This window comes from Podarcis gaigeae, assembly GCF_964106915.1.
Source record: "Podarcis gaigeae genome assembly, chromosome: 1".
Taxonomy (NCBI): Eukaryota; Metazoa; Chordata; class Lepidosauria; order Squamata; family Lacertidae; genus Podarcis; species Podarcis gaigeae.
In genome coordinates this window covers 35,626,553-35,650,501 of record NC_139678.1, presented here as the reverse complement: position 1 = coordinate 35,650,501, position 23,949 = coordinate 35,626,553, and the positions used below count along the sequence as shown (strand labels likewise).

The following is a 23,949-nucleotide window of genomic DNA, read 5'->3' as shown; positions in this document are numbered from 1 at the left end:
TAGAGAGCTGCAGAATATCTGGTTCCCCAGTTTGCATGAACTTTCTGCTCAAGCAAAGCCACCATTAATCTTTAATAGAGTTCGATATGTGTTTGCGCATGGCAGTGTTCTGTGGAACGAAACAGCCTGATTAAGCTCAATGCTAGCATTCTTGACAATATTGGCTGTAACAATGGCATATATTTCCTTTCCCTAGGGGCTGTGATGGTGTCCACTCCTCAGGATATCGCTTTACTGGATGCACGCAAAGGAACGGAGATGTTCAAAAAAGTGAATGTGCCGGTGAGCTTTTACAAATGCAAGTTGTTTGATCCCTCTAAATAATGGGTATGTTTTAAGAGGGGCATATGTGGTCCAGGGGGCCAGACTGGTTACCAACGCATTTTTTTCCCATCTGGTCCCTGGAGGCCCTGTCAACTTGTAACCAAGGGATGGTGATTATTATTATTTGCCTGCAATTCAGTCTTAAGGGAACACCTGGGGCTTAGTGGGTAGAGTGCATGGTTTGCATGCCAAAGGTATCCAGTTCGATCCCTCGTGGGTCTGGGAAAAACTGCCAGCTGCAGTGGGTGGGTGGTCTGATTTCAGTATAAATATACCGAAGAAAGTCATAATTTTGTTTATAGGTAAAATCAATTTGAACAATACAGTGGTACCTTGGGTTACAGACACTTTAGGTTACAGGCGCTTTAGGTTACAGACTCTGCTAACTCGGAAACAGCACCTCGGGTTAAGAACTTTACTTCAGGATGAGAACAGAAATCGTGTGGCGGCAGTGGGAGGCCCCATTATAGCTAAAGTGGTACCTCAGGTTAAGAACAGTTTCAGGTTAAGAACGGACCTCCAGAACGAATTAAGTTCTTAACCCGAGGTACCACTGTAGTGGCCATTTAGATAATAGTATCTTAATAGTACAGAAGGTGATAGTACCTGTTCTCTAAGAAATTTATGTTTTTCATATGCTCTAGTTGTTGATACTTTTTTGAGGGGAAGAAACTTGCCTGTATGCTATAAATAACAGATGAGCTCTGAGGCTGATAGCAAAATTATTTCAGAAGTGAATTGTGGGTGTACTGCTTTGCTATACTAAAACACAGCTTTTGTAATCCTAAATATACTACAGTACAAATTAACCTGAAAGTTGCCAGCTATACTCCTACATAACACACGTGCAGTTTTCCCTTATTTAGGTATATTTGAGAAGTTTGAACGAATGAGTTTTCCCATACAGAGTATTTAAACTTTTAGCTGCATGGCTAAAAAGGATGAATACAAACTCATGGACCTCCTAGGTCTGGCACTTCCAAGACCTGCCATAAGCCATTGTGCAACAAATAAGGGGAGTTGAAAATGAAGGACTGTAAAGCGTCCTAGTTGATGCAGATCTTGAGAGCGACATTGTTACTTTACAGGGCTTCATAAGCAAACAAATCAAAAGCTTCCCCCCACCCCAGACAATGGGGGAGGACAGCAAAGATGGGTAGGGGAAAATATTTTTTTGAGAGACACCATTCTCAGATATAGTCTCTGGTCTTCAGAGTTGGTGAGGGTTTCTATCACACGTTTCTCCTCTTACTGCCACCAAACCCATCTTTTGATTTGAAACATAAGAAAATCTGAGAGACAGTAATATTCATTGGAAGAACCACTGATGGTTAAGTATGAAGCTAATGGTTAAACATGATAATACTTTAAAGCACAATGAAATATGGAGAAGTAAATAATAAATCAAAGGAGGTATGTGTTATTTCACAGTGTGTTATACTTGTACAGCTAGTACTTAATCAAGACACAGCTTAGACAAAAACCCATAAAAAGGCTGTTTATCTTCTGCAGTTCCTTACAGAATTACTCATAGAATTTGGTATCTGGGGCAGGATGTTCCTGAGAACAGAACAAAAGTCTCATTATAAAATAGCACGGGCTGAAAGTTATCGGGACATCACTGGTATACATACTATATAACAAGTCAGTTTCAGCCATTTCCACACTGCTGGTTTTTTTTTTGTTTTGGTTTTTTTGTTTTGTAGACCTGTTTCATTTAAAGATGAAAGCGTTTCAAGACAGATAAACAAATTATAAATAGGACAGAGCTGAAGTGCACTGCTTTTCTGTGAATATGTTTAGCAGTGTCAAAAAACTTTATCCACACCCCTGGTGACCTCCAGAATTTTATATGAAAGGGTTCAAACACGTTTGCTGGCACAGGAAGTATTGCCCTCATTCTTACAATGTTTGCCTTCTATGATAGCATCAAAGAGCCAAATATAGCTGTATAGTGCCATGGCGCTGTATTCCATAGGAGTGGCAGACCTGTAGCCCTGAGCCAGATCTTTCCCACCAGATCCAGTGTACTGGCAGTGGGAAAACCTGCACAGAACAATTGCCACCCCAGGGAACATCGGAGCAGATTGGAGTGCTCCTACCTGCTTCTGGAATGCTCAGTCTTGTTATGGTTGCAATGCAAAAAGGAACCAAGGTACCTTGTTCTGTTCCAATTTGCCACAACCGAGGAGGGCGGAGGCGTGGGTTGAGTAGTTCTAGGCAAGAAGGAACAGTTTTTAGGTTCCCCCCCTGCTCTGGGAGTGCTGCCCATGGAGTTGGTGGGGGGGACTTCAAAAGGCTTTCTTTAAACCCACCATGCCCTCACCATTAGAGCTCTCCAGCGGGAAAGGGACAATGGGGAGGTGGCCTTTGTGTGTCAAGAGTACGAGTGTCTGGGTGCAAGTGGCAGTGAGTTTGGGTTGGCAGCGCCCACTTTGGCAGCTCCTACCACTGGCCTTCCAGGAAGAAGAAGGAGCTGGAAGTAGTAGCAGATTGAGCAGATCATAACAAGGAATTTGGGGTGGGTGGGAATTGGGGTGGTCTTGAAAAGAACATTTTTACCTATGTGAACATTTGGCACATCCCTAATGACAAAATATAGATAACCCACACTATTGCCTAGCTTTAAGAACTATTCTTCACGTGATGTAACCTTAAGCTTAATTAAAAATAGTATCAATCATCTCTGTAAATAGTTTCCTCTTTTTTAAAAAATAAACTCTGGCAACTGTGGTGCTGGTTCAATTAGAGCTATGCCCAAGGAGTTCACTTGACTTCTCTTGAAACTGGAGTAGCTTATACTGAGAATGTACTAAGTATCTGATATGGAATCAGAGCTGAAATATCTCATTGGGCATTTGATATTTAGCATCAGTATAATATTATCTTTGATGCAGTTGAGTTGCATCTTATGCTTGCTTCAGCAGCATATATACATAACCAGCTCCATTTCAGATCCATTCCAGCCCTTTTCTTCTGCCTCTGTCTCCCTCTGCTCCTCCCTTCTGCTTTCGTCATCCTCTGCCTGCCTGCCTGCCTCCTCCTCCTCCCTTCTGCTGGTTGGGGAGAGGGAAGGCAGTGGAGACACAAGGCAAGCTCCCACCTGCTAACCAAGGAAAAAGTAATTTTGGTTATACGTGCAACCCGTGGAACAAACCCTTGTGTATATGATACGTTGCAACTGTACTTCCTGTCCGTGTTTGGTATGACACTGTATGCTCTGCCTGAACCTCATATGATGGCAAAACCAAAACACCACACTTTAATGCCACAGGTGAAAATGCAGTCAAATAAGCTCCCTTCAGCTTCAATTATCCAATGCATGAGCATGCTAGCTTTGCCCCCCCCCCCCATTCCCCTCAACTTGTGCAAGGAAGGTGACTGCGTGAAGCAGTGAGCCTTCTGTATCTGTGGAGACGCTCTGCACATTTTGGAACCCTGATTTTCTAAGATTCTGCTGCGTTTGGGGTGCCTTCACAGATATAGGCAGCTCCCTGCTTTGCACCCGTGAACTGAGGGTGACAGGAACGACAAGTGGAGGTGGGCAGAGCTAGCATGTTTCTCCGGACTGCCCCTGGCGTTGCTTGGAACATGCTGCATGCTCAAAGCTCATCAAACTGTCTAATAACTGAAAAGCCTGCCTAAACAAGTAGCTGGGCAAAACTACAGATAATTTTTCAGGGCTGGGTTATTTGAAATAGTTATTTTCCACCTCTCCTGTGCTCAAGGCAAGTCACACAATATTTCAGAGATAAAAAGTAAACATGGGGGGGGGGGGAATACAGCAGCAGTCATCAAGACACCTTCAGCTCACAAAAGACTTCCTAAACAGATGGGTTTCATAGCTGCTCCTAAAGGCAAGAAGATTGTTCCACAACTACTCGGCTTCTTAGTGCGGCTGAGCTGATTTCCTGCAATTATGATATTCAGACAGGATATCTGAAGTGTAGCTCTCTCTCTCTTGGTGATCACTCATGGCCAAGTAAGATTGTCTTCCATGAACGCAGGTCCTGATGCCCTTGGGTCCCATCTTCCTGGTGAAATTATATTTGAAGTAAACCTTCTGTTGTCAACAGAATACTTCTTTCACCATAATCATGGTGCAGGGTGATTTCAGGGTGGATGGGTTTACAGCTGGGGAGGGGAGCTTTGTGGCAGGCATGTTGTGCCCATATGGTTTTCAAATGTGCCCATGGGGCCCACAAAGGTTGGCAAACCATGATCTAGAGCATTTACGGGATGGTTAGGGCTGACTGAGTGCCAGATGGAAAAAGGGAGGAGGGATGTTCTGCTGTATATGTGACAGACACAGACTATACAAAAGAACAGACTGCTGTGTTGACTTCTAATTAGGGCCTCTTTAAAAATGGATGTTGGCCAGACCATAGAAATTAAGATCAAATGAGCCTGGTTCATAGCTGTATTACAAGAGCCAAACCATGCTCATAACTGCGACCGCAGACTGCAGCCGTAGTCAACCTATATGCTGGCAGGGGAGGTGAGTGTCTGTATGGACAGAGGTGTGTTTGACAGTTTTTACGGCAGCCAGTTGCCTTGAATGTGAACGCTAGGTTTCAATGGAAAGGTGGCTTGCTCATTCAGCCCAGTGCAACATAAACTGTCAAAAACACCTCTGGATATGCACACACCTCTTCCCAGCTCATGCATACTGCCGCATAGAATTGCAGCCCTAATATTGTGCTGCATACCAAAGTCAGTTATTTTGTCTGCATTTGTTTTACAGTTTGGCTATATGTGTTTTAAATATTTATACTGTGCCTCCAAGTATTACTATTAGATATGAGAGGAGAAGAGACATAATGTTTGTTGTACTTTTTCCTCAATTGTTATGCGCTAAGACACACTGAATTGGTACAGGGAGAGGCAGAAGCTATGGAAAACAGTGGTGACAAAGGTCAGCTTCCTCCTCTCATCTTATAGCCAGGCCGAGAAGCCCCTTCGCTGTAGAGATGAAATTGCTGTGTTGTTTCCAATCCATTGTTAGTTTCACCTCAACTCTTATGCTTTTACTTAACACTACAAAATGGCTGCTACTTCCAGGCTTTGATGCTCTGTTGGTGTTACCCAGAATTTTATCCCTCCGTGAACCCACTGAGTGACAGTATTGCTTCCTCCAGCCATTACCACTCTGGGAATTCCCAACTTTTGATCTTAGACACCACCCTGTGGTTTATGAGTGTTTGCAAAAGGCAACATTCCAGAAGATGAGAGATACATATGTGCACCCCTAGATTGCCTTTCAGTAAGTTCTTTTGAATTCTGGCTTCTGTCCTAGTGAACTTCCAGTATTACGTCTGCGCACCCCCTGAATAGTATGCACATCCAAATGTCCTTTATGCAAAAATCAACCCAGTTTAATAGGTATCCATAATTGGGCTTGGTGAGTTTTCTTTTGGGAGGGGGTTCATTGCCATATGTACTTTTGGGGATTCCTCATACAGTCATATCTCAGCTCCCGAATGCCTTGGGAGTTGAATGATCTTGGCAGTCCCGAACAATCAAAAACCGGAAGTGAGTGTTCCGGTCTTTGAATGTTCTTTTGGAAACCAAACGTCTGACGGGGCTTCCACAGCTTCCAATCAGAAGCCATTCTTTGGTTTCCAAATGTTTCGGAAGTTGAATGGACATCCGGAACGGGTTCTGTTTAACTTCCGAGGCACAGCTGTATTTGAATTTAGCAAGCATAGCACACATGTGCTAGGTTTATATTACACCAAACTCTTAAGTTAGCCTCAGAAATATAATTTGAAACACTGAGTTCAAATCTGTTGATAATAAATAGGCTTAATACCGCAAGTAAGAGAGGCGATTCTAATGTTTTTCTAGGCTTGGGCAAAGGGGAGAGAAACTCTAGTGTGCAGAATGTGGTTTGAGTGATGAATAAAATATAATTAGTCTCCCCCCCCTGTCCTCATTAAAAAAGAAAGAATTGATGTTACATACAGCCTTGCTAACTTTCCTGACAGGTTTTCTAAGTTAACTCAGTTCATTTAGCTTTTAAAGCGACATCTAATATAAGTGCATTAGGTTTTCCTTCAGTAATTTGTCACATCATGCCAGATGTCATTATTTCTGTTGTTTGATTTTTAAATATGTTTCTCTTCTTTAGAGTGAATAGAAAATCATAGTTCTTTCCTCCCTTCTCCCCATCTCCCCTTGTAAGTGGTCCAATGAAACTGATGCTTTAAGGGCATAGATAATATTACAGAGAATGTTCACTGTTTTCCTTTAGCTTTGGAATAATTTGGCTACAAACAATGAGTTCACATTCAATTGTCAGTCAAGGCAGCAGATCGCCTTATTTATTTAGCCTGTTGCTCTCAACATACCTACTTGAGAATAAGTCTCATTGCACAAAGTGGGATGTACTTCTGAGTGTACATGCTTAGAATTGCACTGTTTGTTCAGCTCACACCATTTTTTGCAGAGGTTTTAAGCTCATTTGCTTGCCATGAGGGAGCTGAGAGACTTAGAAAGTTGGCAGTTTTGAATTTCAGAAAAAGTAGCTCTGACTCGCCAGAGCTTGAAGCTCTAATAATAATAATAATAATAATAATAATAATAATAAATTATTTGTACCCCACCCTTCTGGCTGGGTTTCCCCAGCCACTCTGGGCGGCTTCCAACAGAGATTAAAATACATTAAAACATCAGTCATTAAAAACTTCCCTAAACAGGGCTACCTTCAGATGTCTTCTGAACATTAGGTAGTTGTTTATCTCTTTGAAATCTGATGGGAGGGCATTCCACAGGGCGGGCGCCACTACCTAGAAGGCCCTCTGCCTGGTTCCCTGTAACTTGGCTTCTTGCAGGGAGGGAACCGCCAGAAGGTCCATGGCAATTGCTCCTTTTGAGTGGGCAGTGATTTGAAATGGATGATGGTTACCGATTTTCTTTCTGCTTGCTCAACCTGTGAATTGTTCATCAGAACTATAATCTTCCCAAAGTAACTGATCCTGCCTGGGATCTTCTTACTGCTCAGAGAATGGTGGGTAAAAAAACATAATTGAATCATAGATTCATAGAATCATAGAGTTGGAAGAGACCACAAGGGCCATCGAGTCCAACCTCCTGCCAAGCAGGAAACACCATCAGAGCACTCCTGACATATGGTTGTCAAGCCTCTGCTTAAAGACCTCCAAAGAAGGAGACTCTACCACACTCCTTGGCAGCAAATTCCACTGTCGAACAGCTCTTACTGTCAGGAAGTTCTTCCTAATGTTTAGGTGGAATCTTCTTTCTTGTAGTTTGGATCCATTGCTCCGTGTCCGCTTCTCTGGAGCAGCAGAAAACAACCTTTCTCCCTCCTCTATGTGACATCCTTTTATATATTTGAACATGGCTGTCATATCACCCCTTAACCTCCTCTTCTCCAGGCTAAACATGCCCAGCTCTCTTAGTCATTCCTCCCCCTCGTTTCCAGGCCTTTGACCATTTTGGTTGCCCTCCTCTGGACATGTTCCAGTTTGTCAGTGTCCTTCTTGAACTGTGGTGCCCAGAACTGGACACAGAACTGGAACTGTGGTGCCCAGAACTGTGGACACAGAACTGGAACTGTGGTGTCCAGAACTGGACACAGTACTCCAGGTGAGGTCTGACCAGAGCAGAATACAGTGGCACTATTACTTCCCTTGATCTAGATGCTATACTCCTATTGATGCAGCCCAGAATTGCATTGGCTTTTTTAGCTGCCGCGTCACACTGTTGGCTCATGTCAAGTTTGTGGTCAACCAAGACTCCTAGATCCTTTTCACATGCACTGCTCTCAAGCCAGGTGTCACCCATCTTGTATCTGTGCCTCTCATTTTTTTTGCCCAAGTGCAATACTTTACATTTCTCCCTGTTAAAATTCATCTTGTTTGTTTTGGCCCAGTTCTCTAATCTGTCAAGGTTGTTTTGAAGTGTGATCCTGTCCTCTGGGGTGTTAGCCACCCCTCCCAGTTTGGTGTCAACCTGCAAATTTGATCAGGATTCCCTTGAGTCCATCATCCAAGTCGTTGATAAAGATGTTGAATAAGACCGGGCCCAAGACAGAACCCTGTGGCACCCCACTAGTCACTCTTCTCCAGGATGAAGAGGAACCATTGATGAGCACCCTTTGGGTTCGGTCAGTCAGTCAATTGTAATGGATGGAATTTCGTGTTGCGCTATGACAGTTCTTCTGTCTACATAAACAGCCTGCCAAATGGAACAATCCCGTGTCTTCTTCCCCTGCACACAGCCCTCCAGAAGCGCTGATTTGGGCACCAGATTGTGGGTGCCCAGCGGTGTGCGCATTGCTCTGCCACCACTGCCATTGCAGTGGCGCCAGAGAGCTGGCAGAGGTAAGGCACTGAGCAGTGGCAGCCAAGCAGCCCGCATGTGTGCGACGTGACAGTGGGGCACCCCCAGTGGAAATTTTGTGGGTGGTGCCAAGGCACCCAGGTCCCCCAGAGATGGCACCAGTGCTACCCCTGGGTGTTTCCCCAGTCCCCTCCCCCCCCCAAGCCAGTGGGGGTGGAATGGGGAGTTTGGGGAGAGAGGAGGGGGAGGAAATCCCTGGTTCACAAGTGGAAGTCATTGCATAGGGCTTCTGCTGACAGGGCTCGTTAGAGTAATCCTGCACAACATATTTTATAGCATGCTTCATTATCCTATTCATGATGTCAAAATTGTGAAATGTAGACATGAGAATAATTTCCCTACTGTCTAGAGTGGGGGCACAGCTTTTCTTTTATGAGTAATTGGTAAGTGTCTGGATTTATTTCTGTAAGGTTGGCTAGTTGGAAGAAACTAACCTTTTCTATTTTTTATTTAGCCTCTTTCTAACCTTTCTGAGTTTTTCTATTTGCAAGGTCCTGGGGCTTGTTCAAAACATGAGCCTTTTCCGGTGCCCAAAATGCAAACACGAAACCCACATTTTTGGAACTGATGGTGTGAGGAATCTAGCCTGTGATCTTGGTCTGGATGTATTAGGTAAGAATGTGGTGATTGAAAGTATTAAATAAGAAAGAAGTAGAATTAAATCCAGAATTATTTGATTGCTGTTTAATCCTTTTGAAATAAATGGACTTCAGGCACTCAACTTCTGGCAGTGTGTTCAGGACTACTGTGTTATATAGAAGGAAATGCATAATATGAATTATTTGGCCTTCATCCTCCACATCCACTGATTCACATCATACATGTTTCCAAGTACAGTGTTAATATGATTGGACTTGGATGTACCACATCATAGGAACCTTTTTTCTGATGAAATTGTGTTCAGAAAGCATCTGACTCTTTAAAAGAGGGAGCAAGGGAGAGAAAGAAGGTTGTTGTAGTGATCTTCTGTTTCCTGAAAGAAGATGGCTTATCAGCTGGATGAGAAGCAGGTCTCCCAAGTTCTTCAGCTGGGGTGGAACAGACCTTCCCCAGCCAGGTTTCTTGTGAGGGTGGCTCCCCATGGTTGGATTTGTAGGGAACAGTTCATATGGCTCCATATCCCTCACCCTAATTGAGGATGAGTTATAGATGCAGGAAGATAGGACTGAGGGGCGGGGGTCCACAACAAAGAGATTTAGTCAGACCAACAGATTTACAGGCAAACTTTAGGTAAGAGTGGGTTGGTTTAACCCTACCTGCCCTTATTCTACCATACTGTCCAATCAAGGCTCTAAGTTGCACCTTCCCTAGATGAACTTTGTCATTTGAGGCCATTACCTGTTGCTGCCCATCTTGTGGTTTCTGATGGCTTTCTGATGGTCAGGATGCAAATGCAACAGCTTCTGTTGTCTTAACCTCTGGCTGCAGCCTTCATATTTCAACCTCAGGTGTGTCATTAGCAAGAGGAGCTACACATTTTTCTTCCCACAGCTTGGCTTCTTTCTCAAAAACTCCTACCACCACAAACACCCCTTTCCCCATATATCCTCTGTCCACAGCCTCCTCTCACCTCACAGCTCCCTCTCCGTCTTTAACCAGGGTCTGTAGCTCTGCCTGCCATGGCCCCTTTCCCCCAACCTACTGCTTTCTTTTGACACCTTGCTTTGCTCTGGAGCCCCTTCAGACTGTAGCTCTCTCAGCTCATAGGATAGCAACGCAGTTATGGCTGAGCAGAGCAGCCACGAGGGCAATTTGACCAGGAGAATCTGGCCCTCCACGCTGAAAATAATTAACAGTCCCCAATGAAAATCATTCTTCTGTGTTGAAGCCTGCAATGTTTCAGGTATAAGCTGGTAATGAAATGTAAAATGTGGCATACCTCAATTAAGCTGGTAAATGAGATAATTGTGCCTGCTAATGATTTATATTTTCACACCGTGCTGTAATTATATCAGTTCATACAGATTATCCATTTAGAACCAGGAAGTGAACTTCATAAAAAAAAAAATTGTCATAGAAGCATTAGGGGCTGACAGAGACCTAGCAGAGCAAGGAAATCCATAATTAAAAGTACACAGTTGGGTTAGCTTGGCTGTCTGCTGGAAGCGTAATGAGGATTGGAGTCTGGGATCTTGTTTCAGCTGTCACTGGTACTGACCACTGGTAAAAAGCCTCCCATGGCAAAACTTCCTGCAATTAGAGTTGATTCATGGTCCTTCTGACGTGCACCTATATATTGGAGCACATAATTAGTGTACAGTTATCTGCATCAGATACGCCAGAGAGTCATGAAACACGATTGCATCCAAAGTAACACTGATCAGCATGTTCCATCAGTGCGAGGGTTTTGAATCATTGAATTATAGAGTTGGAATGGACCTCAAGAGTCATCTAGCCCAACCGCCTGCAATGCAGGAATCACAACTAAAACATCCATGACAGATGGCCATACAACCTCTGTTTAAAAACATCCAAGGAAGGAGAGTCCACAACCCCCCAAGGGAGACCGTTCCACCGTCGAAGAGCTCTTACTGTCAGAAAGTTCTTCCTGATGTTTAGTCAGAATCTCCTTTCTTGTAACTTGAATCCATTGGTTCAAGTCAAACCCTCTAGAGCAGGAGAAGACAAGCTTGCTCCATCTCCTATGTGACAGCCCTTCAGATATTTGAAGGTGGCTATCATATCTCCTCTCAGTCTCCTCTTTTCCAGGCTAAACATACCCAGCTCCCTCAACCATTCCACATAAGGCTTGGTTTCTGCTTGCACAACAGGATTCCACTCTGTAAATACCTTCTGGGGTTCCCCCAATCCCCTAGAGGAGATTTGTGTATGGGGGGTCCCCAATCTAATGCTTCTGGCTCCCCAAGACCACTGATTTTGACATCAGTAGCAAAAGGTAAAAAAAAAATAAAGCAAGAATGGCATTGGGACAGAGAGGTTTAAATTTCTCCACCAGCCCAGCACCTTGATAAGGATCTAAATTGCATCTTCTCCGTCATCAGTTTGATCCTTTTACAAGCAAGCAAAGGATAATAACCACTTCTCCTCAGTCGATATACACATATAAGTTGAGGAGAGGACTGTGCAAGTGGGCGTGTGAGATGACTGATAAGCCCCCCACCTCAGTGGCGTAGCCAAGGATGAATGCAGTCCTTTGGCCAAATAATGGTTAGTAACCCCTGGAAAAGTGTAAAACAACAGACAACAATTTATAGATATGTAGGAATGAACTTTCAACATCAAGAATATTTTATCCAGCTTCTGCTGTGTGTTTTCTAAATTTTAAACATCAGGTATCAATATTGGTTATCCTTCACAGGTTACCTTAACTTGTTTTCATTTAAGGCCCAAGCCCAATATTTGTAACAAACTTCATGTAACAAACAGGGTATCCAATACTTCTGAGAAAGGGATGGAATCACTGCAGAATCGTGGGTGACTGACTTTTGAGAACTTGGACTGAGCTGCTGGATCCCCAGGCCCAACCTTTCATCACAGCAAGGGGACAAACAGGGGCTTTTGTCTCATGGATGGCAGAGTTGTGGCTCCGGCCTAGGACGCTGCATTCGCTGTGGCAAATGCACCATCAGCTATAGAATAATGGCAGTGTAGCTTTCTGCCCCAGTACCAAGGAAGTCTCTTTACCCGTGGGCCTCTGCACCTGTGGAGAGGGCAGTCCACAGCATCATTTAGCTCCTCAGTCACCCTTGCAGGGAGCATCAGATTTCTCCCTTAAAATTGCTTTCTGTACAGCTATTCTTACCATTTTATATATAGATTTGATTTATATTCAGCTGTTGCGTAATAATTGTCATTGTTGGAATCTGAAAAAGTTTAATTTTCCACAAGAGATTTTTGTTTTTAAAGGATGGGACCATCCTGTGTGTTATTGTGCCATTTTTCTTTATTTCCATGGCGGTCCCCTGCTGATTAGAAAAGCACAATACGCAGTTGTTAACTGTTGGAAGGGAAATTAATTGAATATGTAACAAGCACTTAATTAAATCAGTGGTTCCCTAATAACAATAACACTTCCTTTCATTTTGGCAATTAAATATTTAAGCCTGTATTTGAATATTGATTAGGATGTTACAGTTGTGGAAATCAGCAGGGAATGATCTGCAGTACTGAAGGAATAACGTGGGGCGTGTACTAGCTGGAAGCTGGGAAATTTTACTGCGGACCTGCTCTGTGAGCGCTAGGCACTGCATGCATTCAGCTGGTCTTTTAGCTTGAGTTTTGGTATAGCAGGGCCACGGAATTCTGCACTGCAGCACAAATGAATTCAAAGCCAGTTTTCGGTTCCAGACCAGAGTGGAGACTAGAAAGAAAACAGAATGCCCAGTGGTGCATGGAAGTCCGACATGCTTTCTTTTGTCACCCTAAATAGGTCATCGTCTATGAATTTTTGTTCCCATTGGGTAATTGCAGCAGACAAAAAGGAAAAAGACTCAATTTCCGTAGATTACTGTAAGGCAGGGTTCTATCTAGCAATAATAATTTTAAAAAATGAATAATGTTTCTTTAACAAATAGTTTGAATGACTTTGGTAGTGCGTGTATTTCAGCTGATTTTCATTCAAGTGTTGCTACTTACTGCACTGAAATATGAGTAACAGCAGTGCTAGTTGAATTTAGGGCATGTATAAAATATTGAGCTTAAACGTCAATTTATGGTCTTCATACAGGTGACATTCCTCTACATGTCCACATAAGGGAAACATCTGATGCTGGCAAGCCCATTGTGGTCTCACAGCCGCAGAGTGACGTGGTGAGTTTTAATGCAGTTTGCATACAAATCTCGTCTTGTTCATTTTTGCTTTGTTTATTACAGTGCATGTGCCACAGCTCCCAGCAGAATATTAAAAACACAATAAAACATAAAACATTAAAAACGTCCCTAAATAGGGCTACCTTCAGATGTATTCTAAAAGTCAGATAGTTGCTTATTTCCTTGACATCTGATGGGAGGGCGTTCCACTGGGCTGGCACCACTACCGAGAAGGTCTTCTGCCTGGTTCCCTGTAACCTTGCAGTGAAGGAACCACCAGAAGGCCCTTGGCGCTGGATCTTAGTGTCCGGGCTGAATGATGGGGGTGAAGACACTCATTCAGGTATACAGGGCCAAGGCCATTTAGGGCTTTAAAGGTCAGCACCAACACTTTGAATTGTGCTCAGAAAGATCCTTCCATGCTAAGAAATAAAAGGAAAATTCAGAAGATTTAATAAATAGACCTTGAAGAACACTTTTCACATTATTAGAATTATTCATAGAATAGCCGAAGGCCCAGTTCTATCTGATGATGAATGGAATATTAAACCTGCACATATCCATTAGAAAATGGAGATATTTGTAACATGATAAGCACCCTGTGCAGTCCAGCTACCATTTTATGCCCCCAAAACATTCCAAAGTGGGGCAAAAAGAATTTGCTCACTGCCTTCCTATCCTAATGTCTAATAACAAAGCCAACAAGATGCAAAAAATTAAATAATTAAAATGTTGTTACTTTTCACAAGTTTATGATAAAGGAAGTAATATTACCTGTGCATTCTTTTAAAATAGAAAATTAAGATATTTATTGTGTCATATTGTCTGTGCTTAGGAACTCTGAGATACCTGTTTGCCTCCTGTGTTAGGTGATAAAGATACATGTGCAATCCTCATAAGGGACCCAGGCATGCAGCTTGCCATGCCTTGTAGTTTCACTGTTGCAACTGGCATAGCATTCTTTTCAGTTTTAAAATACTTTGCATCATTGGTCATGGAACTGCATTGGTGAAGACTACAATGTACGTCTTGACTCTGCATGTGGTTTTACTTACCCACACACAGAATGGTCCCTTTGGAATGTGTCCCTTGTGCTTTTTGTGCAGGAGTGTCTTCAGAAATCATAGTTTAGGAAGTGGCCAGGAAGAGGAACCTCTCTTTATAAATCTGTAAAGCTTTAAAGCAAGATAAAGTTCATGCCTTATTTCTGAAGTCGAGGCCCCAAGGTCTTTTGCAGTCCTCTGTTCATCTGTAGTTACACCTTGATAGCATTTCTGCCATTTCTTGGCTGTTTTATTTCTCTTTGCACTACAGAGCAGGCCTTTGGCCTCCAATTGATGGGTCAGCAAATTGTTAATGTTAAGCTGTCAACTTTTTCCTTTGCTAAGGAAAACGCACACCTTTCTTTGCAGAAAGATGAGCTATAGAAAATCCTATTTAGAAACCTCAAACCGAAAAGAACAGAAAAATCTCTAAACTGAGAACATAGTTTATTAATATGAAGACAGTTCAGAATGATAAATGAGAACTGTAAATTTCTCCTTTCCATTTCCCTCCATTAAAATTCTCTTGTTTCACTTCAATCCATCTTGTGTTGCTTAGAAATGATGGCACAAACAGTTCAGTCCAGCTTTATAATCAGATAAATAGCCCATTAGGAAGAATATGAGTAGGAGAAAAAGTTCACCGTGTGTACATGTTAAGTTTATGAAAAGTGGAATCCAGGTTTGTTGTGGTTTTGATCGTTTCTTGCCTGCTGATGAAGGATGCAACAAGAAGGGAAATACCTTATGAAAAACTCACAAATTACCCCCCCCCAATAGCTAATGATCCTATATAGGAGTTTCAGTGGGTACTTGCCAGTGCAAGGTCTCCCATCCCATCAGGCGAACCGAAAATTCATGGCACAGAAGCTGCATTATTTGTCAACATTCTATTGGTGACGCATTTTTTCTCTTACAATTAGAAAGTGTCTAAATGTTTCATTACATAACAGCTCAGCCAAGGGGTGGGAGCTGGTTTGCTGGTGACAGAAGACAGCCAGTTTGTTGCCTGTTTTATATAATATTTTATGCTGTTTTACTCTGACCTAGGAGATAAACACATTGCCATTTTTAAATATTTTTACAGGCCCAAGCCTATCTGAAGATTGCTGCTGAAATAGTGAAAAGACTGCCAGTTTCTCCAACTTAAAGCCATATTTTTGAGGTTCTGTGACTAGAACTCTACCATTTGAAATGTGGCATAGGATGTGACAGAAGAAATGATATATAATGGAACATGCCTTATTTTTTATTTTGTCTTGGAAAATTAAATATCAGTACCAACTTAGTGTGATTGTCATATCAAACATTTGAAGCAAACGTTCATCATGCTTTAGCAGCAAAAAGCACCAAAGACCTAACACACATTTGGAACTCAAGATTTTTAGTGCATCATTCAGTAGGCCTGGTATTAAAGAGGAAGAGATATTTAAAGAGATTTTAGCATCTTTGTGTAGGTACACTGACAAACACCAGAATGCACCACTGCATGTGTGGTCAGTTTGTTTCTCTCTGTCATGTGTCTGAATTAAAGATGAAGATACTAGAAATGTAAGATAATTATGCTCAGCTTTGAAGAGTTATCATTAGCCAAGATTCACTTATAAGCAGTCAAACAATTAACTAAGAATCCCAAGAACTGGCTTTTTTATGCATTGTCTTATCAGCTTATGTTTGATCATAAGATAATTTTCTTATTGTAATTGTCTGGGGAAATTGCTCCATTTCCTTTGTCTTGTTGAGCCTGAATAAACCCCAAAATCAGCAACAAGCTCTTCATTAAAATTAGATGCATCTGAGATCAGGTTGCCAAAGGAGGAAACAAGTGATAAAAATTAATTACCGATGATTGCATATATGAATATTTTCCCACTAGGAAATAATAGCCCTGAATCTATAAACAAAAAGATCTAATTGCCCTTTTTTTATCAGTGCATACTGCGTGGTTTTGTCTGAATTTCCTACTGCCTTAAGTCTTGCATCATTATTTTCTGCTGATAGAGCCGGTCACAGCAGGGGGAGGGGGAACTGAATATGAATGCATCTAGGATTTAGGCTTACATAAACTGAAAGTATGTTTGTACATAATGGTGTATTAGTGTCTCTCTATTCAATTCTACATCTTTTTGGTTCATGCTACTATTTGTTCCTGTTGTATAGGTTCTAATGATAATATACAATGGAATCATACACAGAATAAGCAAGACAACAGGTTGCATTCAATATAGCGCTAAGGTGAACATTCCATCAGCACAATAATTTATCCTTCGTGGTGGAACATTCTCCTCCCCTGCTCTCACCCCCCTGCATGCCCTCTAAATCTGTTTCCCCTGCCTTGCAGATCTGGGGATAGCTTGTGCTAGTCCAAAAAGTTAGGCCTAAAATTTTACTGGAAAAGGTTATGTGGGTAGCTGTCTGATTTTCAGAGTTTAGACTGAATTCCTGCCATTTTGTTTTCCAGCATATACTATTCAAATAAATACAGTCTCCCTATGAATTCACAGGATCTGAGATAAAACATAGTAATAATACTATAGGTAATGGGAAATAAGCTTTCTATCAAGGCTTTCCAAAGGGAGCGAAAGCGAGATAGATTGTGCTGAGGCCTTATTCCAGGAGTGCATCTCTCAGCACCACTAAGTTATTTAGTGGTTCATATTGTAGGGGCAAGGTGCCTCCCATTCTTCCTTTATACTGAGCTTGATTACGATGACTTTTATAGCACTGATTGGCTTTTGGAGAGACTGGATCCAGATGCACCATTCTCAAGTTTCCATCTTGGAAGGACAAAGGCACACATCTTCTCCCTCTTGTTTATTATACTGAGCATTGGCAAACTGAGTCTATGATTAAAAGTTTCCTAGAGCATCCATAAAACGTTTCTTTATTTTTGTGTTGCAAATTTATGTGTTGTGTGTAAACAAGAAAGAAGGAATTTCGGCAATTTAGTAAAAATATAAATCAGCAATACTGATTTATAAATCCTTGCATCTTTTATCCATAACAGGATCAAAATAGCCTGTGCATGCATGTATAAATGCTATTGTTGCCATGTGCACTTCTGTTTGGAATACACTAGTAAGAGTTGTTTGGCATTCATCTGTCTCAGGAGACAATGGAAGATTGTGCTTTCCGGGGTGAGGACAAACCATTGGAGAGTTACAGCACCAGCTGTGGCTGTAGAGACGGATATGAGAGAGACATGTTCTGTTGCAGCTGATGCATGTGTAGCATGGCGTTTCTTCTTTCTGTTCTTCACTCAGCGGTCATTCCTTCTCTGGTTGCTGCTATGGATACACAACCTGATTGTCTCCAGACACTGCAGTTGTCTGCAAGAGATTCCCACATGGTGGGGTTAATGTTGCCATCACATCCTGGCATGTGATGCCCCAAATCTTCCTGATGCAGTGCATGTGGGAGGCATCATTCCTGGCAGGTGTAAGTTGCCCATGTCTCACTACCATAAAGTGGTGTGCTCAGCATGCAAGCCTGGTAGACCTTCATCTTGGTATTGGTCATTGGCCTCACATTCTCCCATACCCTTTTGGAGAGGTGAGCCATTGCTACAGCTCCTTTGCCAAAATGCTCAGGAGAAGTTTTGGTTATGGTGGAGCCCAGGTAGACAAAATTGTCTAGCACTTTAAGTGTGTGGTCACCAGTGCTGATGCTTGGAGTGCTGGCGATGTTCTGACCCAGGAAGCTAGTCTTTGTCAGGTTGATAGTAAGGCTAAACGCCCTGCAGGTTTGGGCAAAACTGTTGATGAGACTGTAGATCTTCCTCAGAGTGTGCTGTCAAGGCTGCAAACAACATCTCTCAGATGACCTGCTGCACTTTTGGCATGGAGAAACGCCAGGTTGAACAGATCCCTGTCGCTCCTCGAATGGATTTACGCACTGTCTTCAGTCTCATTGAAGTCATATGAAAGCAACAAGGAGAAGAATATGCACAAAGAGTTGGGTTGAGAACACACTTTTTACACCGCTCTTTATAGGGAAGGTATCTGAGGATGAGCTATCATATTAGACATGTTTTTTGTGGAAGGACATGGTCATCTGGTGGAGCTTCCTACTTCATTGAGCAGTGTGAAGAGTCCTTTTCAACTGCCCACCCATTGATTTCAGTATTCTCTTGCTGGTATTGATTAAATTGCTTTTTAATCACTGGTATATGTTGGATGGATTTATTGTATTTTACATACTTTTGGAACCTGCTCTGTGATCACTTGATGTGATGAAAGGTGGTCTCCAATTTTTTGAAGTAAGATATCATTTAAAATATCCATACATGTTTCACTGTTAATTTTGAAAAATCAAATAATGAGAACGCATCAGTTCTACTGTTTACTGTTTGTTGCTCTTTTCTTGTAAGTTATCCATTTTATCAGTTGCTTTTCCAATGCTGAAAATTCAGTATTATTGCTATTTCATACATGCAGATGTGTTAGTTGATTACAGAACTGGGCTGCTTTACTTCACTTTTCTATCTAAAAATAAATGTTTAGTGTTTTTTTAAAACAGCAGCAGCAATAAACTCTGGGCTATCTTACAGTAAAAATTGCAAATGTTGCTAAAGCTAGCCACTGCAGAAAGCCATTAAAATACTTCAAGAAAAGGAGCCAAAGGCTGCTGAAATAGAACAATCTTATATGACCAAAGACAAGTAAGGATGGAGCCAGGTGATTTGGAAAATCAATAAAAAAATAATTGGGGGGAAAAGACAGAGCCAGGTGGACCTCCTTTGAGAGGATGTTCCAAAGTCTCAGCAGAAAGAAGACTTGATGGCTCCTAACTGAATGTGTGAAATGCTTCTGTTGAAAAGCACTGTGTTTTGATGTGATACAGAAGTTCTGTTTCGTACATTTCAGCGTTTGAGAGCGCTTATGTGAATTAAAGTTGAAAAATGACCATAAACTTGGTGGGAGGTTTTTTTTTTGGGGGGGGCTTCTAGGTGCCTGGAGAAAGTTATTTTTGTGGAACACTTGATGGAAAATTCTAAACAAAATGTGACCCCAAAGGACGACTCAGCCCTGAAATAAATATTTTCCCAAACACCTGGAGCTCCTTCTACCCCATCATATATAAAATCGTCAAGTCTTGCATGCGTCTGGCAAATGACTCTGCCTGCATTTGAAATTATCCGCGGATAATGGACAGTTGCATCTGGAGACACTGCCAGGGCCACAACACTGACTAGGAACATAAGCTGTCCCAGTGTAAAAGCCAGGCCCAGGGCATGGTCAGTTGAGAAAACTAGGACCAGGAGGGTCATGCCATCCCCTGGCAGGGACCTTGGGCCTGACTGTTCCATTTTCTAGAGAGATGGGATATAGCAGCATTGGGGGCCCCCCTTGGAGTGTTGCCCACAGGTAAACAGCGTGGAGAGAGACTGGGACAGGATGAGTAGAGAAAGCCGGCTGAGAAAGAACCAGTATGAAGTAACAACATCTGTACTGAATCCACAAAGGAAAGAAATTTTTCTGAGCAGCTTATCAATTATAGGAGTGGAACTGACTGCTGAGTGAACATGTATAGGTTCAAGCATCTCTTTTTGTATTACTTTACCACACTTTAACACAATTCCACCCCCCCATGGGTGAAAAAGCAGGGGGGGGGCCTGTTTTGAGGGCAGAAAAAGTGGCTGATGGTGAGGTGGTTAAGGAGTACTTCTCCACGATTCTTTCCTGCAAACTGGCACCCTGTTTCGTTTATTTTAAAATAATCTGACTTTTCATGTTTCCTGTGCAATCTCTGATTTGGCCCCATCCTAAAGCACTTTCCATACTAGTTTCAGGAGACTGCAGTTTAGGGACTCTCAGCCCTCCATGTCGGAATGATGGCAGCAGCTCCAATCCAGCTGGGCTTGATGTTGTGAGAATAGTTATGTAAAAGTACCAACCATGCTGTGCAATTAAACTTCCCCTACAGAGTAGGAAGAGTAGTCATGGCATAATTGTACACGTCATATAATTGTGCTATTAGCGCAATTAAATGCGTATTTATTTCTCTGGCTGCTTTCTCCCCTCTTTATTTTTAGCTGGTGTTCTAAATAAAACTGCTGATAGAGAAGCAAATTAACCTCAAGTGTTTCTTCACACAAAATTAGAGATTTAAGTATACAGTTCTTGAGCTTCTTCTCTTTCCTTTTTGGTAAATAAAGCATTTCCTCAGATTTTGACGGGTCAGACAAATGTGTGGTTGTGTTTAGCAACTTAGGCCACATTATAACGGCTGGTGTGAATACCTTATAAACTGCTGTATGTACTAATGTGTATCCTGAAATTATGTTCAATAATGATAACATTTGGTAAATGTTTTGTCAGTCCTGAAACTTCGTAAATGTATTTTTGGCTTGCAAATCTTGGGGATTTAAGGTCCTTGAGATAGCTTTGTGACTGTGGCACAAAGCAAGTATTTTCAGATAAATCTGTATCACTTACAACACTGTAGCTACACGGTTTGCCTGTGTTTTGTAAGGTTGAGAGTATCATACAGAAAGAGCTATAGAAACACTTGTTTTTCCATACATCATATGTATACATTCTGTCAAAATATGCTCATGTGCATCTCACCTTTTAAACAGCTGTGCATAGGATGCCTTTAAATCTTTCTAATGCAGCAGCAGACTTGATGTAAATTAAACAATTGTTTTAATGGGCAGGTGCTCAACAATAACATGTTGGCTTTACTATGTATGCTTACCTGTACTGCTCCAGCCTATATTTTGGTTTTATAGCCACTTCACTTACAGAAATGCAATTTTATTCTTGTTTTAGTCTAGTTTTAATATGAAAATGAATTGCAACTTAATAGTCACTTGGCACTGCCCTTAGATATTTAGGCAGCTGAAGTTAAGATATGCATCTGCAGGGACCAATTTGCCAAAGGATTCTTATCAGCTGTAAAGTAAAATTGTCCAGTGGTCTCAGAGAAGAAGATGCAAGGGTAGAAGAACTAACCTAGAGGCCAGGAACCTGTGGCCCTTTAGATCTTGTTAAACTCCAGGATGTGTGGATACAGTTCCAAACCCCAATAGCTATTTTTCAAGGAGCTGTAGCTCAGGAATACAGTGCAAGCTTTGCCTGCAGATGATTTTAGGTTCAAACTCTGGCATCTCATGTTCAAGTGATGTGAAAAACCCAAGAGGGCCACTGCCAGTAAGAGTAGCCAAGAGATGGACAAACAGTATGACCTGATATAAGGCAGCTTCCTGTCTTTCTAAATCCAAAAAGAAGTTGGGTGTTCCAATCACAGATTTCATGGGTCATAGACCCTGAATTGCAGGCAAAATTCTACCATTTTCTTGAGCCACATCTGATGGGGGACAATTTGGATTTGAGACCTCAGTATTATCTGCTGCTGCATAGCAAGTATGCCTGCTTATTTGGAAGTGAAGCCTCTCCCCAATCTCCTGGCTAGTATTTTAATAAACTTTGTACATTATGGTATGGTTGAATATTCAGCAGTCTAGAAATACCTCCTTAGTGGCTCTCCCACTGCAACTAGCAGCAAAGGGACTCTTTGGGTTTTCACGTTTGCACATCAAACATGTAGTTTGATGACTTGGTAGTCTTGACCTGAATTTGACCCAGGCTGACGTTATCCGAAACTGATCAAACATCAAAACAGAATATTATATGGCTGCCCATAATTGCAATACACACTTGCTGCTATAGTTTCTTTTGGTTATATAGTGTTTGTTTTATTTTGTAGTATTATTAGTCTTTGCATATTTTTTTATTTATTGTGTAGAGACACAGGACGCGATCAGAAGGTTGACGGTTCGAATCCGCATCGTGGGGTGAGCTCCCGTTGCTCTGTCCCAGCTTCTGCCAACCTAGCAATTCAAAAGCATGCCAGTGTGAGTAGATAAATACCGTATTTTTCGTCCTATAGGACGCACCTCGTTTTTTTGGGTGGGGAATGAATAAAAAAAAATTATTTCCCCCCTCCAGCCGCGGCTGCCGCCCCAAGCCTTACACACGCCTGCCCGAAGCACGGGGCACCCTCCGGAAGGCTCCGCGTGCTTCGGGCGGCAGGCTGCCGCCACAAGCCTCACGCGCCTGGCGGGAGCTCCTGCCGGGCGCGCAAGGCTTGCAGACACTCGCCCGAAACACGGGGCACCCTCCGGAGGGCTCCCTGTGCTTCGGGCAACAGGCTGCCGCCCCAAGCCTTGCGCGCCTGGCGGGAGCTCCTGCCGGGCGCGCAGGGTTGCAGACACTCGCCCGAAGCACGGGGCACCCTCCGGAGGGCTCCCTGTGCATCGGGCAACAGGCTGCCGCCCCAAGCCTTGCGCGCCTGGCGGGAGCTCCTGCCGGGCGCGCAGGGTTGCAGACACTCGCCCGAAGCACGGGGCACCCTCCGGAGGGCTCCGCGTGCTTCGGGCAACAGATGCCACCCCAAGCCTCGCGCGCCTGGTGGGAGCTCCTGCCGGGCGCGCAAGGCTTGCAAACACTCACCCGAAGCACGGGGAGCCCTCCGGAGGGCTCCCTGTGCTTCGGGCAACAGGCTGCCGCCCCAAGCCTTGCGCGCTCGGCGGGAGCTCCTGCCGGGCGCGCAAGGCTTGCGGACAGCTTCCTGAAGCCTGGAGAGCGAGAGGGGTCGGTGCGCACCGATGCCTCTTGCTCTCCAGGCTTCAGCGAAAGCCTGCATTCGCCCCATAGGACGCACACACATTTCCCCTTTATTTTTGGAGGGGAAAAAGTGCATCCTATGGGGCGAAAAATACGGTAGGTACATCTGTGGCAGGAACGTAAATGGCGTTTCCGTGCGCTCTGGCTTCCATCATGGTGTCCCGTTGCGCCAGAAGCGGTTCAGTCATGCTGGCTACATGACCTGGAAAGCTGTCTGTGGACAAACGGTGGCTCTCTCAGCCTGAAAGCAAGATGAGTGCCGCAACCCCATAGTCGCCTTTGACTGGACATGGGGTTCTTTACCATTACCTTATTTATTGCGTATTTGAAAGATCTATATTTTCTTCACAGAAGTGAAAGTAACGATTGCCAGCAATGAGTAAACAGACCACATCTTGTTTCTGAAACAGGATAGTTCTAAAAGCAAACCATGCAAGGAAGTTAAATGTTAAAAACTTCCATTTTCTTCTCACAACAGCTGCATCTTGGGAGAGGTTCTGATAAGGGAGTGAAGAACAGAAAGGCACTTGCAGCCAAAAGAGAGTAAGTGTGAGCTCTTGGGTGCCATGTTGTGATTGTCGGATGAAGGGCGGCATACAAATTCAGTAAATAAAAATAAAATAAAACCTGTGACTCTCTGCATGCATACCAGATGCTCTGCCACTGAGCTATGACCCTTCTCCATTATAATGGCAGGCCTCTCTTCTAGATTGTGGGGCTCAGCTGAGAAGGTTGAGGGAGAATTCAAGCTGGGGAGGCTCAGGTGGAACAGAGGCACTGAACACTTTCTCTGCTGGTTGCTGTTCCCCCAATGCCTT

At 43.0% G+C, this 23,949-nt stretch overlaps 1 protein-coding gene across 4 annotated transcripts in view; it reads left to right on the top strand.

Moving 5' to 3' along the window:
• NUBPL (NUBP iron-sulfur cluster assembly factor, mitochondrial) overlaps positions 1-17,378 on the top strand; it is a 61,556-nt gene extending 44,178 nt beyond the window's left edge. For all 4 annotated transcript variants that reach the window (XM_083741726.1, XM_083741727.1, XM_083741729.1 and 1 more), the window contains 4 exons: positions 197-282; positions 9,180-9,300; positions 13,376-13,458; positions 15,589-17,378. In XM_083741726.1, the coding sequence (XP_083597852.1) occupies positions 197-282; positions 9,180-9,300; positions 13,376-13,458; positions 15,589-15,651 (353 nt within the window). In that variant the 3' untranslated portion in view covers positions 15,652-17,378. The remainder of the gene's footprint in view (positions 1-196; positions 283-9,179; positions 9,301-13,375; positions 13,459-15,588) is intronic.
• Positions 17,379-23,949: the final 6,571 nt, after the last annotated feature.